At 36.3% G+C, this 19,341-nt stretch overlaps 1 protein-coding gene across 1 annotated transcript in view; it reads left to right on the top strand.

The window, feature by feature from the left end:
- The window catches only part of PRMT3 (protein arginine methyltransferase 3), a 132,538-nt gene that overhangs the window by 58,820 nt on the left and 54,377 nt on the right, over positions 1 to 19,341 (top strand). Inside the window, exon 11 of the mRNA XM_061406206.1 lies at positions 9,391 to 9,469. Coding sequence (XP_061262190.1) covers positions 9,391 to 9,469 — 79 coding nt within the window. The remainder of the gene's footprint in view (positions 1 to 9,390; positions 9,470 to 19,341) is intronic.

The following is a 19,341-nucleotide window of genomic DNA, read 5'->3' as shown; positions in this document are numbered from 1 at the left end:
CTGCAGCATTTTCTAAAGAGATTTTTGGAGGGGTTTTTTTTGTTTTTGTTTGCAGTGTCATTATGAACTCATGTTTGGTGTGTTTTGAACCATTGTAATTATTATTTTGATTTTTGAATTGGCCCATGTTTAGCTAATGATAAGCATTTGAATTAACCTCTTAGATCCCTTTAACAATTTCTAGTTATCCTCGGTATAATGATGAGAAGAAAAAAATGTATGTTTATATTTCAGATTATACTTTGTGATAGTATAAAACTCTTTACAGTCACTTTATACTGCCTAAACTTGGAAGGAACCAAAGAATCCTGATTCTTTCATTGGGAAACAGTATCTAGAGATCACAGTCTGGGTTCGTTGTATGTTATTCTTAGTAGACAGATATAGCTATTTTTTTTTAATATTAAAAAAGCCATGAGTTTACACTGATATTTCCAATTTAAGATTATGGAATTTTTAATTCTTTAATTTTATACTGTATCTCTTTGTAGAAAAATCTTGATTCTTAGAATAATAATTGCTTATTTGTTCTATCATATATCTGTATAATAGTTTCAAAAATTTTACATGAATTTTACTAGTAACAGAATTTGTAAATGAAGTTTTATAACTTCATTTATGATTTCCTTATATTTTCTTTTGTCCTAGAATATATATCTCATGAGAAATATATAGTCTAAATACTGTGTTTTAAAGTTACTTGAGGGGGACTTTCCAGGTGACGCAGTGGTAAAGAATCTGCCTGCCAGTGCAGGAGGTGCAAGAGACATGGGTTCAATCCCTGGAGTAGAAAATGGCAACCTGCCCCGGTATTCTTGCCTGGAAATTTCATGTACAGAGGAGCCTGGCGGGGTATAATCCGTGGAGTCATAAAGAGTCAGGCAAAACTGAGCATACACACACAAAGTTATTTGAAGTAATTAGTTTCCTTTGGTTATGTAACCAACCTGACGTACCTTCAGATGTATTTGTTTTCTTTTTCTTCAGTTTGGAAGAATTGCTTCTTTTTTCTCTTTTTAAATTTATGTTTTAATTACAAAAAAGTTCAGTGATTGCATTCTTCTGCCCATTAGTTAATAGATAAATTTTTGTTTCCTTTTTAGCTTTTGGCTTATTTTTGAGATATTAGATATGTATATATTTACATTTTTACCCTTGTGTTATGCAGAGTTAACACACTCTATTGTTCTATGCTTTGTGCTTTTTAATTTAAAATTATATCTTGACCATCATTCTATATCATTATAGAGAAATACTCCTCATTCTTTTCTATGGCTGGATAATATTCCATTGTCTAGATAAATGTAATGTAAATAACTAACATTCATGAAAATGTCTATCATTCTTTTGCTATTACAAATAATAATGTATTGCATATTCTTATACATTATTCATTTTATTTCATGTTCCCGGAGGTGGGATTGATGGGTCAAAGACTTAATGCATATGCAGTATTAACAATTTTTACCAAATTCTTCTTAGCACTTATCTTACCATTCTGCTTTCTTGCCAACAGTAGTATGAGAATTCCTGTTTTTTCAGTCTTACCAACAAAGTGTGTTGCAGAATTACTTTTAAATGATTGAAGTTTTTCTTGTCACCTGGACATTGTAAATTAGCGTGGTGAATTAACAAGAGGACTAGCTTAAGTTAATTATTGGAAATGGTGTTGGGGTGGGGAGGAGATACATGTTTGACCACGGTTCTCAACTGGGTTGGCAGGGAGGGGGCAAGGTGGCAGCAGATGAGATTTTAAGTTTATATTTACTCTGCAGATATATTTGGTTGTCTCTGTTTTGTTATTTAGGGTCATTTCCTCTTCTGTCCCTCACTTTGGCTGGATGATAGGTTTTATCTCCTGTTTCCCAGTTTATTCAGTTTATAATAGCTTTAGCAAATGACTCTCAGGGTGACAACCAGCTTACTGATGCATCTAACTAGATGGTCTGTTTTCTTTCTTCTGGTATTGTTGAACTCAGAGGATCAGTAGCTCCTAAAATGCATTTTTGCAGGAAACAGAGTGTGATCTTGTTCTTCAAGCCTTGAATCATACTGTTAATAGAGTTCATCTTTCCTGTAGTCTCAAATATCTATAACTTATGAATATTGTATGACTACCCTGTTATATAAATGTAACTTAATATGTCAATAATTCTCTTTAATAAAAGTGCTAGCAAGTAATTATTTTTATAAGTAGAATATCCAGTTAAAATTCACAATTTTCTTCAATCACTGTGGGGATTGGGAATATTGTTTCAGAAATACACATATATCTTTCTCCAAAGAAGACATACAAGTGGCCAGCAGGCACATGAAAAAATGCTCAGTATCATTAATTATTAGAGAAATGAAAATCATAACCACAATGAAGTACACCTCACACAGATCAGAATGGCCATTATCAAAAAGTTTACAAATAAAAATACTGGAGAAGGTATGGAGAAAAAGGAACTCTACTACACTGTTGGTGGGAATGAAATTGGTGCAGCTCCTATGGAGAATAGTATGAAAATTCCTTAGGAAACTAAAAATAGGGTTACCATACGATCCAGCTATTCCACTCTTGGGCTAAAAAATCTGGAGAAAATTCTAATTTGAAAAGATACGTGTACCCCAGTGTTTATAGCAGCACTATTTATAATAGCCAAGTCATGGAAGCAACCTAAATGTCCATTGACAGATAAATGGAAAAAGAAAAAACTGTGTGTGTGTGTGTATACACACAATGGGATATTAGCCATAAAAAAGAAAGAAATAATAATGCTATTTGCAGCAGTATGGATGAACCTAGAGATTATCATAGTAACTGAAGTAAGTCAGATAAAGACAGCTAATCATGATATTATTTATATGTGCAGTCTAAAAGAAATGGGGCAAGTGAACTTACTTACAAAACAGCAGTGACTCATAGAAAACAAACTTATGGTTACCAGAGAGGAAAGGGGGAATGTGATAAATAGGGAGTTTTGGACTGACATATACACACTACTGTATATACAATAGATACACCACAGGGGCCTCCTGTATAACGCAAGGTGTGTGCACGCACACGCCCAGTCACGTAAGACTCTTGGCAGCCCTATAGACTGTAGCCTGCCAGGCTCCTCTGCCATGGGATTTTCCAGGCAAGAATCCTGGAATGGGTTCATTTTCTCCTCCAGTGGTCTTTCTGACCCAGAGATTGAACCTGCATCTCCAGCGTTGACAGGAGTATTCTTTACCACTGAGCTACCTCGGAAGCCCATAACACAAGGAACTATATTCAGTATCTTGTAATAATCTGTAATGGAAAAGAATATGAAAAAGAATTTGGGATTAGATTTTATAGGCTTGTTTAGTTTTTGGAATAATCTTTTATTTTTATCTTTAAATCCATATTATTGCCTGTTTGTCACTAGACTTTCTACAGACTAGCTTTTTGTTTTATTTTTGCTTTCCCCTAGCCTCACTTTTTTAACTAGTTAGTTCTGCCTAAGAGTGTATCAGTAATTGAGTTATTTGAACTGAAAAAAAAAAAAATGAGTCAGGAGAAGCACCTTATTCTGAAGGTATCACATGAACAGGCATTTTAAAATAAGGTTCCTATTTCAGTGAATAATGTTAATGGCTCTTTTAGTTCCAGATTTGATCCAGTGTGTTCCTTTAGTAGTAATTAATTTTTGAAGTGTAAATGCAAATTTTAATTTTAAAAAATGAATGTCAATTTGGGAAGAAGAGTGCTCCATGAGCATCATGGGAGAAAGTATGGAGTATAATTCTCTTCCAGATGGCACCCCTACAGGTGAGGCAGCAGCCTGTGAAATTACAGTCTGAATCACACTGCAGACAAGCAGGGCATTTGGAGCAAAGCCTTCTGATATCAGTAATAAATGACTTGGTTCAGAACCAAGGACAATTCCCAGGAAATTAAAGCCCATTCTGTCACGTAGGGAGCCTATAGTAAAATGAAGTTTAGCAAAGTGGAAAGTTGCAAGAAAGGACAATAACTGCAAGCAGTCCATATATGAATCTTTTTATCTGCTAATATACTTAACTAGACATTTTAATTTATCTCACAATTAAGTTTTGTTTCTACATATATTTATGGATTTTCTAAAGTAATATTTTTCACAGTGAATGCTGGCGAACAGCCACTTGCCAACTAAGCTTTCACTCTGAAATATTATCAATCAGGTACCTGTTGTAAATCTAATCTTGTTTAATATGTGCTGGGTATTTTTTATTTCAGAACACTTGAGTCCTTAATTACAAATGTAGTATAATATAATACAAATGTGTGTGATAAGTCATGTCTGACTCTTTGCAATTCCATGGACTGTAGCCACTTAGCTTCTATGTCCATGGGATTTTCCAGGCAAGAATACTGGACACTGCTGCCATTTCCTCCTCCAGGGGATCTTCCTGACCCAGGGATCAAACCTGCATCTTCTGTATTGGCAGGGGGATTCTTTACCACTGAGCCACCTGGGAAGTCCCATAATATGAATACCAAGTCTTACTTTTACTCAGGTAAATCAGCAAGAAGCAACAGAGAATAGTTACTCAGAACTTGGCCTCTATAGTCAGATAGACAAGGATTCAAATTCTGACTCATTCTGTTTCTTTAACTGTGAGCTGTTATTTTTTAAGTCTTATGATTTTAGGTTATTTAACATTTCTAAGCCTTAGTTTCCTTGTCAGCTGAATGAAAATAATAACATGTGCTTTAGGGATGAATTAAATAAGATATTCCATAAAGGACACTTAATATTACTGTGGTGATATTTACCACTATTAACATTTGAAAATTAATTTTAGAAAGCAAAACAGCATTTAAAAATAACCAGTTTTCGTTCAAGTGCCATGATGGAGTACAAAGCAGAATAAAGAGATGGAGTTTGGTGGGGAAAGAAGATATTTAATATGGAGAATCAAGAAAATCCTTTTTGAGGAGGTAGTAGTTGAACAGATATCCAGATACTAAGTGAAATAAATGACTAGTAAAATTGTCAGTCTTCATCAAGTATTAAATAATGTGGCTTGAGTTTCCCCTGGTGGTCCAGTGGTTAGAGGGGCTTCCCAGGTGGCTCAGTGGTAAAGAATCTGCCTGCCAGTGCAGGAGACACAGGTTCAATCTCTGGGTCAGGCAGATTCCCCTGGAGGAGGAAGTGGCAACCCAGTCCAGTATTCTTGCCAGGATAATCTCATGTCTTGAGGAGCCTTGTGGACTAAACAGTCCATGGGTTTGCAAAGAGCCAGACCCAACTGAGCACGCACGTACGCCAGTGGTTAGGACTCAGCATTTTCACTGCCAGGGCCTAAGTTTGATCCCTGATAGGGGAACTAAGAGCCCACTAGCTGCAAAATTAGACCATAATAATAATAATGTGGCATATTTAGTAGGTAGGCTAAATATGAATATGTGTAATCCGTTGTTGTTTTGAAGAAATGCTGTTCTACTGATTTGCTAGTTCATAAAGTTTAGAAAAGTACTCTGACAGAATAGAGCCCTTGTCGTATACTTACACTAGAAATATCTTACTTGTTGTTCAGTTGCCAAGTCGTATCTGATTCTTTGTGACCCCATGGACTGCAGCAAGCCAGGCTTCCCTGTCCCTCATCATCTCCTGGAGTTTGCCCAAGTTCATGTCCATTCAAATATCTTGCTACAGAAATGAAGAAAGGTATTATCAGAAATAGATATAGGGTCTATTGGTGGTTCAGTGGTGAGGAGTTCGCCTGCCAGTGCTGGAGAGAGGTTTGATCCCTGTTTTGGGAAGATCCCACATGCCACAGAGCAATTAGGCCCATTTGCCACAACTGTTGAGCCTGTGCTCTAGAGCCCAGGATCCAAAACTACTGAAGCCCCCCACCCCCCCTGCCCCTGAGCCCGTGCTCTGTAACAGAGCCACCACAGTGAGACCATGCACCACAGCTGGAGAGTGGACCCTGTTTGCTGTAACTAGGGAAAAGTGCAGCAGTGAACATCTAGCACAACCAAAATAAAATTATTTTTAAAAAGTTAAAGAAATAGATTTAAAGTATTGTTTTTAATTATACACCAATGAAGAGAGAAAAAGGAGGGGGGGGGGAAGGAATGGGGAAAGAAGAAAACCTTTTGCTTCTACTGTTGTAGCCCAGTTCTATCCCATAGTAGTAGACCCCATATGACTTCTGCCAAAAGAGAGTCGTGTGATACAGTCTTTAGTAGGTTTTATGTGTTAACTCTGTGCCAGGCACTGTGCTAAATCCTTTACATGTATCAACAAAAACATTTGATTATTTGCTTTCAGAAATTCTCCTACCTAATAATGGTGGCTCACTCTAAAAATTTTGACATAAAGGCATGGCATCTAGGAAAGAATGTTCAAGCTTCGAGGGATGATTATCCTTCTTTTGTTTGCTTGCCCTCTATCTCAGGTTGAGTTTGGTTAGCAGCATTTGGAATTGAATCTTAAAGCCAGTGTTTATGATGGGATTTGAAGATTGTCCAGAGTTATTTTTCCAGCTACATATCCTAAAATAAGTCACTTAACCTCACTGGTGCTGATTTCTCTAATGTGAAAATTATGTTGTTTAAATAGTTAGAACCTCAGAAGCTCTCTCTAATATTGTTTGATCAGGATTCTGGGTAATCATCATGGGTTATGTGGAAAAGGGCTTATTGATATTTTTTATTTTGAATAGAAGTAGACATATAGGAAATTCTTTTAAGTATAAATACCAAACTTCAGAGGATTAAGAAAAGTTGACATTTTTAACCCAGGGGAAAAAAATCTCTCTGAGAACCTTGAAGTTGGAATTGGCACTAATTTGGCCAACCTGATCAGATTATTTTGATTGGGTTTAAAATTTTGTTTATGAATTTTAAAGAAATTTCAAGGATTTTAAAAAGAGTCTTTTTATTTTTTGTATGCACACACATATACATAGTCTTGGATAGTCTGGGAAAAAGTGACTCCTGGGGAAAAAAAGAAAAGGAATTTTAGTTCTGACTCAAGGATTTGAATAAAGGACCATTCACTAAGTAAATACTATATGATTCTGAAGAATCTGGTAAACCTTCCTTCTAATGTATTAAACATAATTTCAAAAAATCTCCGTAGCCTTTACAAATATAATTTTAAGTACTTATTTAGTTAAACTGATAAGATTTACTGCTGTAAACCCTTTTACATTTATTAACATATTTAGATCTCTCAACAGCACTATGATACAGAATACCGTTGTTATTGTCGCTTTTGTTATCATGCATGTATACATGCATACTCAGTTGTGTCCAACTCCTTGAGACCCCACAGGCTGTAGCCTGCCAGGCTCCTCTGTCCATGGGATTTCCCAGGCAAGAATACTGGAGTGGGTTGCCATTTCCTCTCCAGGGGGTCTTCTGGACCCAGGGATTGAACCTGGGTCTCCTCCATTGCAGGCAGGTCTTTACTGTCTGAGCCACTAGGGAAGTCCAAATCCTTAATTTTCCTAAGTAAACACATTAATAAAAGAGTTTTGTTGCTAAGTCTGTGTTTTGTAGGCAGTTATTTTCTTATCAATAAATTAGTGAGTTGGGGGGAAAAGGTAAATGCCAGTGTAGAGTTGCTAGCAGCAATTTAATTAGGTTCCGTTATAAGTGATTCAAACAGGAGAGCTGTATTTTCTGTAAATTTAAATTTGTTGTTAATCTCTTGGGAAAATTACGCATTCTGGTTTTACAGGTTTTTCTGGTTGTATAGAAACTTTTGAAATGGCAACCCACTCCAGTGTTCTTGCCTGGAGAATCCCAGGGATGGGGGAGCCTGGTGGGCTGCCATCTATGGGGTCGCATAGAATCGGACACGACTGAAGCGACTTAGCAGCAGTAGCAGCAGAAACCTTTGAAACATTGTTCATTGTGTTGTATATTGATTTTATTAGACACTTAATTTGTGCACAGAGCAAATGAATGAAAACAGTTTTGTTTCACAATGCTGAGTGAGGGTAACACTCATATTCATTCACCTTTAGCAATAATAGTGTTTACTGTGTGCTAATAAGCACTGTACTGAAGACTTAACTTTCCCTACTGTTCAGGGCTATTGGGAGATAGGCCCCAGAAGAAGACTAATAGAAACTGGCTTTGATCTCTCACTTATAATTACTTTATCATTTCTATAATAAACTGTGTAGCATACTACTAGAATGTGCTGTGTATGTGACACCGATACAGTAAGCCCCCTACATACGAACCTTCAAGTAGCGAACTTTGAAAGATTCAAGTGTGCCAAGCTAGCACACTGTACTACTGTACTTTTCAAGTTGCTTTACTGTAAGAGTAAAAATGTTTCCTTAATTTTTTGTTTTTTATGTTTTATTTGTATGAAATGTATTATAAACCTGTTACAGTACAGTACTATATAGCCAGTTGTGTTAGCTTGTTACTTAGGCTAACTTTGTTGGATTTACAAATCGGACTTACAGCTGTGCTCTCAGAATGGAACTGGTTCATATGTAGGGGACTTACTGAAGTGGTGAGTTATCTTTTCATTTGTGCTGTGATTATCCTTTTTTGGTGAAGGAGTCAGCGGTGTTCTCCAGAATCTGGAGTGCACTGGAGCCAAGTTTCACGCAGTGTGTTTCAGACAACAGAGTTGTGCAAGATGTTGATATATGTTACATAGGAAAAGAAAGGTCTCTAGTCAGAAAGGGGACAATACTTATTTAAAATATGTTCAGCCATACTCTTCACTGTAACACTTTTCAGAACTTGTTAATGTGCTGTTGTGCATTATAAATCTCTCCGAGGAGAATAGAACATCTGATCTTCCTCACCTCTTTGATTAAAAGTCCCCTGCCCTCTTTTTTTTAAAAAAAACTCTTCAAAGAGAATGTCTTTGGGCAGAAAATAACTTTGGGAAAAGATATTCTAGACCAGTTTCTCAGCCTTAACCCTATAGACATTTGAGATCAGACATTTGTTTGTTTGGGGGGCCATCCTGTGTCAGTAAAAGATGTTTATCAGTAAAGGATGTTTACCTCCTAAATAGTTGTGACAATCAAAAATGTTCTCTGGGGGCAAATAGAACAATTGGTCTAGATTCATACTGTAGTATTCCAGGAAGTTATACAATACATTAGCAATTTCTATGTGAAACTTTGCTTTTAATGGGGAAGAAACAATAGTCTAGGAAGTGGAAGCACAGGTAGAGAAGGTTCATTACATTCTACTGTAATAAACATTCTCGATCCACTTAGTACCCTGGCTTGATTTAATTATTACATGGGGAATTTCCTGCAAAAGGTAATTTCAAACTTTGAAGACTATTATATGGTAGAGACAAAAAATTATTTTTTGCTGAAATACTAGCCTAGATATTTAAAGTTATCTGCTTATGATATTGCACATTTCTGAAAACCACTTTTTCCTTTTTATTTATATAGGGCTATTTTCTTCTCTTTGAGTCTATGTTAGATTCTGTCCTTTATGCAAAGAACAAATACTTGGCAAAAGGAGGATCGGGTGAGTATAAAATTCTAGTTTTAGTAATCTAATTTTAGTCTGGCAGAACCAAATGAACCTTTGGATTTCAAATAAACTATGCATGACTGAGAAAGTTCCCAATAGAGATGAAAGATGTTTCCATTAGAGGAAGCTTTAAGACATTTGTTTAGTGCACTGTTGGTAGTAGAACATTGTATTAATATAAGATATGCAGGACTCCCAAGTTAATGCTATTCTCGTGAACACTTGAGTCTTTTGATTTGTTTGTTTGTTTTTATGACATTTAGTTGTTGTTTTTCCCCAAAAGAATGTTTCATACTAGGTTGGAAATCATTCACTTTGGTAGCAAATTTTCCATGACTTCACTAAATGTATAAACCTGTCTTCTCTGTGATTTAACAGGAACATTTAAATATTGGTTTCTGTTAAATTTATAAAGCACCGCATACCAGTCAGTATTTTTAAATAGATCCCAATAAATGTGGAAGGCTTCCTTTTCATGTCTGTAGTGAACTTTCACTCACATTATCTGCATACTTGGTGAGATTGTGTTTTATAGGCTTTCTGCTGTAAACAGCTGTATACAAATAGAGTGTCCTCAGGATTATGTTTTGCTCATCTTTGGCTTTCTACTGAGCTCTACAGCTCCTGGACTATAGATAGATCATAATACATGTTTATTGCATTGAATCATTAAAACTGAGTTGAATAGCATCTGTCTCCCTTCACTCACCTTTCCCTGGACCTTCCCTTTCTCAAAGCTTTAGAATTAGTAAGTCATTTCTGTGGTCAGAGTATAGTTGATAAAACTGCTATATAAAAGTAGATGAAAAGGAGGATACATTTTGAACTGATATCATAAAAGCACTTGAGCATACGTATGCCTCCTGTGCATTCGTGTTCTATGAAATTACTTTGGCAGTAAAAATCAGTAAGGCCAAAACAGAAAGTGCACAGAAAATTCTCCAGGACAATTGAGGTCTTTTTATAATAGCATTTAAGTGGATTGCCTTTCTTTTGCAGAATGCTCTCATTTTATCGCTGTATTTTCTGCAACCATTGCAAGATATGTTTCTGATCTGTGACATGAATATGGCTAGAATGTTTTAGATATATTTTACCCTGTAATAATTGGCTATATCTTGTAATAATTGCAGTTTTTTTTTTATGACAATTATATTTAATGACTAGAAACTAATATTATCTACTTTTGTCTGCTGCTGCTAAGTCACTTCAGTCGTGTCCGACTCTCTGCGACCCCATAGACAGCAACCCACCAGGCTTCCCGATCCCTGGGATTCTCCAGGCAAGAACACTGGAGTGGGTTGCCATTTCCTTCTCCAATGCATGAAAGTGAAAAGTGAAAGTGAAGTCACTCAGTCGTGTCCGACTCTGTATGACCCCATGGACTGCTGCCTACGAGGCTCCTCCGTCCATGGGATTTTCCAGGCAAGAGTACTGGAGTGGGGTGCCCTTGCCTTCTCCGCTACTTTTGTCTACTAGCAGCCAAATAATACAGTCTACCTTTATTTATTGTATTACATATAATCGTCACAACAGCCCTTTGAGATTTTAGAAACATAGATGTCCTGGATGGTACATTTAAATATCCAAGCCTTGAACTTGTTTTTCTAAACACAGATCTGCCAGACTCTAGTATTCATGTTCTATTGACTGTTCCTTGTTGTTTCTTTACTAAAGTGCATTTTATTGAATCTCATTCTTGCCTTGAAGTTGTTTCAGGGGAAGATTCAGAAAACTGTTTCCATACCTCCCTGAGTGGTGTTCATTGATCTTACTGAGGGACTGACAGCAGTTTAATACATTTAAATTGAATTCTTGATGAAATTCATTAAGAACTTATAGCCATGTGAATAAAGAGGTTGTAGCTGAAACAGTGGCAGAGCTATTTTCCATCATCGGAGGGATAAAGTAGAGACACAGAAATCTATCTCTTTCCATATTTTTATATAGCTGCTTTTAGCACTCAGATATTCTAGGGGTGTATTAAAGAGAGGTCAGCATTCAACTGCATCAGTGGTGCTATTGAATGTTACTTGTCAACAGAATTAAAAAAGTAGGAAAGACAGAAATGAGTAACATGAAGTGGTTTAGCCTATTTTGTGTATTTGAGCATGCTTTGATGAATATCATTGGTCATCTAGATGCTCATTCTTTTATTGCAAATAAGAGTTTTATGTTTTTCTTAATGAAAGATTTAGTAAGCTATTAGTAGTGTAAAGATTTAAGAAAGAATAACTGAATTATGAGAAACAGACTATTGAAGACTATATAAGCATGAAGGGACCACAATTTATTTTTACAGGAATCTTAGTTCAATTTGTGTCTCACTTTATATATAATGGCAAGGCCTTCATAAAACATAGTCAGCCAATAGCTTAAGTAGTCACTCTCCTAGTCACCAAGTAATCCACAGTACTTTAGAGGTGTTCATTTTCTGCTGTTATCACTAATAAAACTTGGTGGGGATTCCCTGGCAGTCCAGTGGTTAGGCTGACGCGGTGCATTCACTGCCTTGTTCCCTTGTTCAGTCCTCGGTTGGGGAACTAAGATTCCACATGCCATGTGGTGAGGCCAAATAAAATAATTAAAAATAAAATAATTTTTTTTAAGTTTTGTAAAGTTACTGAAAGTGGGTTTACTACTTTCTGCTTATTATCAGTTTACCAATTGTATATCAGAAACGTAGTGTTTTACATTCAACCAACCAAAAACTCAGGAGGAACACCAGGAAAATGTTAGATCCTGACCAGTGCATATTTTTACAAGAAATTAAGCAAAGAATCGGACATGACTGAGCAACTGAACTGAACTGAATTTGAAAACCAATGTATATTTTAGGATTGAAGCATAGATATAAATGTTTTATACACTAAAAGTGTCAAAATACCTACACAGATTTATCTTTAATAGGAATTTATGTAATTCATTATTTCATTGTTCAAAGGTTGGCTGTTTTATGTCATTTAAAAAGGACAACTCACATCATAGCATTATAAGTACATTTAGTACTACAAAGGTAATGTTAAAATGATACTGTTGATTCAAATTGAATGGTGAGGCTTGTGGTCATCAGTCCTGTCTGTGTCTTGATTGTGGTGGTAATTGTATAACTGGAGTATTTATCAAATCACATAGGATTATACACCGAAAAGGGCAAAGAGAGTGAGTTTTACTGCATATAAATTTTACCTCAGTAGAATTGACTTAAAAAGAAATGAAGCAGTATTACCTCCGTCAGGTCAAATGAATCATAATATAATATGATTTCTAGCTGTTTTGAAAAATAAAGCTATGTACTAACTTTATGCCCACTTCTGTAATTTTTGTTAGTATTATCAATGTATCTCTCTATAACTAAAAAATAATTGGGTGATTAAGAAGTGGACAGGAAAGGGAAGAACCAAGTAAATACACTGTTTATCATTACTCGTGATAGGAGATTAGTAAATACTATTAAAAAGAGAAACAGAAGATATTCTGTAAGGTTGTAATTATAAAGTTAGCTATTAGCACAAAAAAGGCAGACTTCGTAAATAAAAGAATATTTAAGAAAAAAGGAAAAAGACTGTGCAGTTGAACTGCTTAAAAAACAATAAAACAAAAACTATAGATACAGAGTAACATGATAGGAACAAGAAAAGTTTTCATATCAATAATGTACATGGACTAAACTAATTTATAAAAGAAAAAAATTTTTACGCTGGAACACAAGAGAAACCCTGATTCTGTGGTATACTTAAAATTACATAGAAAAGTCAGCACAAAAAAAAGATACTCAAGCAAAGAGGAAAATACAGTTACATTATTGATACCTAACAAAAGGGAATATGGGCAAAATATATAATTATTCATAAAAATAGGGCTTAGCACTAAGGAGCAAAATCATGCCCATCTTCATAGCTACTGAAAAGGTTGATGTATATAAAATACGTAAACAATCTGAAAATTTGGTTAAGAATGGCATACTTAAGTTGTTTGTTTCTGAGAATCTCCCCCATGAAATATCTTCTCATTATAAAAGGGAAAATAGTAAATTTATCTGTAGAAGCCTAGCAGACTCCACTTTTAGTCGTAATCAGAGTTTGCATCCTCGAGAATTGGACTAATTAATACTGTTGGAGCATGAAGAAATAATTTGTTTCTTTGAAACATCCTCAGAACTGCTAACGGTTTTGTAAAATTATAATGTTGCGTAGAAATGTAGAGGCCCATTAAAGGAGACATCTTCTCTGGTATTGGAAAAGAATGTTATTTTCATTGCCTTTCATTACAAGGAAAATGAAAGTTTTCTTCCCCTCTCATACAGTCAGAACAAAACTCAACTTCCTTATGAGGTCCTTCTCAGTGTACCGCTTCTCTAATTTATAAATTGTCAGGATTATCAAGTTGAGAACTTTGTTTATGCAAAGCAGAGTTTTAAGACAGCCGTTTCCTAAGTCGTCATTTCCTGACCTTGACAGACCATCACAATGTCTGGGACCTTTTATTAGAATTCCGGATACTTTGGAACCAAAAACCACATCAGATACTTTTGACCCAAAACTTGGGGAATCATCCTGTTTTTCAAATTTATTTAAGGTGTACATAGTAGTGGACTTCTGTGGTGGTTCAGTGGTAAAGAATCCGCCTGCCTAGCAGGAGACTCAGGTTGGGTCCCAGGGTCGGAAAGATGCCCTGGAGAAGGAAGTGGCATCCCACTCCAGTATTCTTGTCTGGGTAATCCCATGGACAGAGGAGCCTGGAGGGCTACTGTGCATGGGATTGCAGAGTCTGACATGATTTAGCAAGTAAACAGCAACAATACACAGTAGTAGGTATTGCTGCCTCTGAAAAGTAGGCAGAGATTTAGGTGTGTATCATTAGTGGAGCCTCAGTCATGGACTCGTGCCTAACTTGCAAAGGAGGGAAAGCAACTTTTTCTCATTTTCAGCTTCTGTAAAAGAAAGCAGATCTGTCTCATAACAGGAAATCTCATGCACAGTTCAGAAGAGGGCAGCAGAACAGAGTGGCAGATACATACATTGGAATCCTGGTCTATGCTAATAAGAAATTGCCTCTGTTATGAGTTCCAGGTTTACAAATGCCTTTCCCTTGCAAGCTGAACTCTAGAGTGTATTGACTCCTCCCCCATTTCTGCTTGGTTGCTCTCCTTTTTAGTGTCTCTTTTTGCTTTATCACCTTATTCCTTTACTCAGATGGAATGGGTAAGGCAGAACATTCCCATTTTCCTCACTTTGCCCTGAAGTTTTTATTATCTCTAATCTTCCTCAACACTTTTCTCTTTCCTCATTCTTTTCCAACAGGTGCTCATTAGGGCAGTTGAGTTCCTCTTTACTTTTTCTCTGTTTGAAAAGCACAAAATGTGGCATCATGAATAATGGAAAGCACAAAATTTTGCAGTCAGACCTCGAATTAAATTCCTGCTTCATCAGATGACTAGTTACCTAGTTAGCTGATTAACAGTAATTTTGGAAAGTTACTTTATTCCTTTGAACTTCAGGTTCCTTATCTTAAAAATGAAGATTATAATCTAGCTTTATAGAATCAGTCAAAAGTCTAAATGAGGTGCTTGACATAAAGTAGTTGCTCAATAAAAGTTAATTCCACTCCTGAGTTTTAGCTGATAAACATGAGATTCATGTTAAGTTTATACATTATAAAAGTTTGCAATCAGTTTAGGCATTTTCACCTGTCTTTTGTCTAGTACTTTTACATAACTTATCTCAGTATAATCAGTCACTGAGTCTGTGTCATAGTGCTTAGAGGTTTCCTTCATTATTTCCATAATTCACTGTGTACTTCCTCATCTTCAGATTCATTTTGCCCACATTTATTATTTTGGTTTTGTTCAGTGATATTGCAGTACTGTCATTTTCTACCTTTTTTAGTATAATTTTTTCAGTGTATATTACAGCCACAATTTAGCCTAGCTAAGCTTTAGAGTGGACCCAGTCAGTATTTATTAGAAGTTAATGATGAGAAAAGTTGCAATTTCCGAATAAACAGTTGATTTTTAAGATAACCTTATTATATAAATTGAAATTAATGTTTTAAAACTCTGCGATTATTTGATGATGTAGTTACCTAGTAGTACATTTTCCTTGATGTATGATAGTCATTTTATCATTGACTATTATTTCACTGAAGTTTTCCTCTATGTGGTTCATATACTGTGAAAAGAACAGTCTATATTGACTTATTTATTATCTCCTTTTTGTTATAAACCTTTTCCTTCTCTGGTTACTTACATACAAACAATGATGCTAGTGTTTACTAGGAGTAGTTTCTTCATGCGTCTCAGTCTTATCCTTTAGTGTTCAAAAGTTTGTGAGGCATTTCTAAGGGATAAAGGAGTTCCCATCTTTATCTGTTCACCATGTGAGCTGTTCTAGTGACAAATGAATTCTGGGCAATGAATCGAGAAGGACACAGATGTCAAAGCCATGAATTTATAAATGGTCTGCTAAGAGAAGGCTTTTGTCCAGTCAGTGCTTTGTTAATTTCACCTACAAGAGGGAATAATTATTCAATTATGCTTCCATCTGACAAAAATCAGATGACAAATGTGTCAGAATGTGAAGGTAAAGGGTTAGTCAGGATTCTGGCAGGTGGCCCAAAATGTTAGCCAGCTGTGAGGAGGTGGATAAAGAATCAAATTGACCTATAGCACTGATAGTAGGTCTTTCATGAATATTCATATATCTTACTAACTGAAAGATAAAAACTTATTTCTAAATTCTAACACATACAGAGGCCATGATTTTTTATATCTTTGTGAAATATATTCGATAATTAGCTTGAAAAATAAACTTCAAAAAATTAAATCATATTCCTCTTTAGTCTGTTTCTTCTTATTACCAACATATTTTTTAAATTGTTTAACAGTTAAAATATGTTATTGTTACTTCCTATAATCTGCTAATTGTGTGAGCAATTTTTTTAAATTGGAGAATAATGGCTTTACAGTACTGTGTTGGTTTTTGCCATACATCAACATGAATCGGCCCCAGATATACACGTATCCCCTCCCTCCTCAACTCCCCTTCCATCTCCCTCTCCATCCCACATCTCTGGGTTGTCCCTGAGCACTGAGTTGAGCTCCTGTGTCACACAGCAAATTCCCACTTGCTATCTATTTTACATATGGTGATATATATGTTTCCATGCTGTTCTCTCGATTCGTCCCACCCTCTCCTTCCCCAGCTGCGTCCACAAGTCTGTTCCCTATGTCTCTGTCTCCCTTGCTGCCCTGCAGATAGGTTCATCAGTACTGTCTTCCTAGATTCCATACGCATGTGTTAATATACAATGTCTTTCTGACTTACTTTACTCTGTATAATAGGCTAGGTTCAACCACCTCATTAGGATTGACTCTAATGTGTTCTTTTTTATAGTTGAGTAATATTCCATTACACACACACACACACACACACACACACACACACACCACGATTTCTGTAAGATGCATCTGTCGATGGACATCTAGGTTGCTTCCATGTACTGGCTGTTGTAAAAATTGCTGCCACAAACATTTGGGTACTTGCATCTTTTTCAGTTATGGTTTTCTCAGGGTATATGCCCAGTAGTGGGATTTTTGTGTCATATGGTAGTTCTATTCCTAGTTGTTTAAGGAATCTCCATACTGTTCTCCATAGTGACTGTATCAATTTATATTCCCACCAGTAGCAAGAGGGTTCCCTTCTCTCCACATCCACTCCAGAATTTATCGTTTGTAGAATCTTTAATGATGGTCATTCTGACTAGTGTGAGGTGATACCTCATTGTAGTTTTGATTTGCATTTCTCTAATATCAGAATTGCTTTTTAATTAGTTTAGTAACTGAGTTTTTCCTTATAAAAACAGTGGAAAAGTTATCCTTATTTCTTAATGCTATTACTAATGAGTACATCATATTACTTGATTCAGTGCCTGATTTTGGACATTTCTAGAAAAGGCTAGATAGTATTTTAAGTCCACTAGATTTTTAATAATATTCTAAAATAGAAGAATTATACACTGCCTCATCTGTATTAGGAATATCCGTAAGACTCTTGCTCCTTGGAAGAAAAGTTATGACCAACCTAGAGAGCATGTTAAAAAGCAGAGACATTACTTTGCCTGTAACAAAGGTCCGTCTAGTCAAAGCTGTGGTGTTTCCAGTAGTCATGTATGGGTGTGAGAGTTGGACTATGAAGAAAGCTGAGCACCGAAGAATTGATGCTTTTGAACTGTGGTGTTGGAGAAGACTCTTGAGAGTCCCTTGGACTGCAAGGAGATCCAGCCAGTCCATCCTAAAGGAGATCAGTCCTGAATATTCATTGGAAGGACTGATGCTGAAGCTGAAACTCCAATACTTTGGCCACCTGATGCGAAGAACTGAGTCATTTGATAATACCCTGATGCTGGGAAAGATTGAAGGTGGGAGAAGAAGGGGATGACAGAGAATGAGACGGTTGGATGGCATCACTGACTCGATGGACATGATTTTGAGCAAGCTCCGGGAGTTGGTGATGATGGACAGGGAAGCCTGGTGTGCAGGACTGCAGTCCATGGGTTTGCAGAGAGTTGGAAATGACTGAGGGACTGAACTGAACTGATACCTAGTGTCCTGCTTATTTTTGTAGATAAAGTTTTATTAGAAAATAGCCATGCTCATGTATTTATAATTATCTGTGGGGCTTTTACATCATAGCACACCAGAGATTAATAGTTTCAGTAAAGACCATATAGCTTACAAAACCTAATACAGTCACTTTATATAAAATGTTTGCTGACCCCTGATCTATTATGTTCCTCTTTAAGGGTGAAACTACAGGACATAATGTTGGAAAGCTTCTGTGATGGTCATATTAAGTCTGACAAAGTGTACATAAAAAACTTGATTTTGGTTTAGTTGCTAGGTTGTGTCCAGCTCTTGCAACCCCATGGACTATAGCCTACCGGTCTCCTCAGTCCATGGCATTCTCCAGGCAAGAATACTGGAGTGGGATGCCATTTCCTTCTCCAGGGGATCTTCCTGACCCAGATATCTAAAGTTGCTTCTATTTCTTCTTCAGTGTTCCTTATCATAAGGACCTGGTTCAGAAACTAAACATGCATACCTTTCCTATAGCAGATAACTCTTGCTGAATCACCGTTTGCAGTAGCATATCTTTTACTTTGAAGAATTTATGTCAGTCAGAAATTTAAACACAAGTCAAGAGGCTTACCACATTAGTGGAGGAAGAGGAAAATAGAAGTAATCCAGGTTACCCAGCAGTCAACTCCAGCCCGGGGGAGCTGTCACACCTGACTCACTTGCTGCTTTAGACAAGACTTGGGAAACGTATCAGTATCATAGCACCAGGTTTTTGTTTCTGGGTATCTCAGATGTCAGGTTTGGAAGAAGCAGTTGCTTTGTTGTCAACAGATCTTATCATGGGCTTTATTTAGAAGATAATTTAGTACTGCTGTCATTGAATAATAAAATTCCTACAGCTGTGGAGAGAAAGTTTGGAGGAAGGAGGGTTATTTCTCTGATGTTTAAGTCTGAAGGCGAAGTTAATAATAGTGAAATTATTTGTTTCTGTGGCACACATGTACTTCCTTTCAGTGTGTTGATACAGTAATGTGTACTTTATATTTTAATTTGCAAATTCCCTAAATGTTGACATTTGAAGGACAAAGTTAATTTTATTGTTAGTCCAAAAAGCATCAGTATTGTTTTAAAATTTTTGTGCTGTAGACTTTTACTTGTTACTAGAAGAGGGTTTCTCTCAGCTTCCCTGGTGGCTCAGTAGTAAAGAATCCCCCTGGCAATGCAAAGGACACAGGTTCATTCCCTTATCCGAGAAGATCGTACATGCCATGGAGCTACTAAGTCCATG

This window comes from Bos javanicus, chromosome 29, assembly GCF_032452875.1.
Source record: "Bos javanicus breed banteng chromosome 29, ARS-OSU_banteng_1.0, whole genome shotgun sequence".
Classification (NCBI taxonomy): Eukaryota; Metazoa; Chordata; class Mammalia; order Artiodactyla; family Bovidae; genus Bos; species Bos javanicus.
This window is presented reverse-complemented; position numbering and strand designations above follow the sequence as displayed.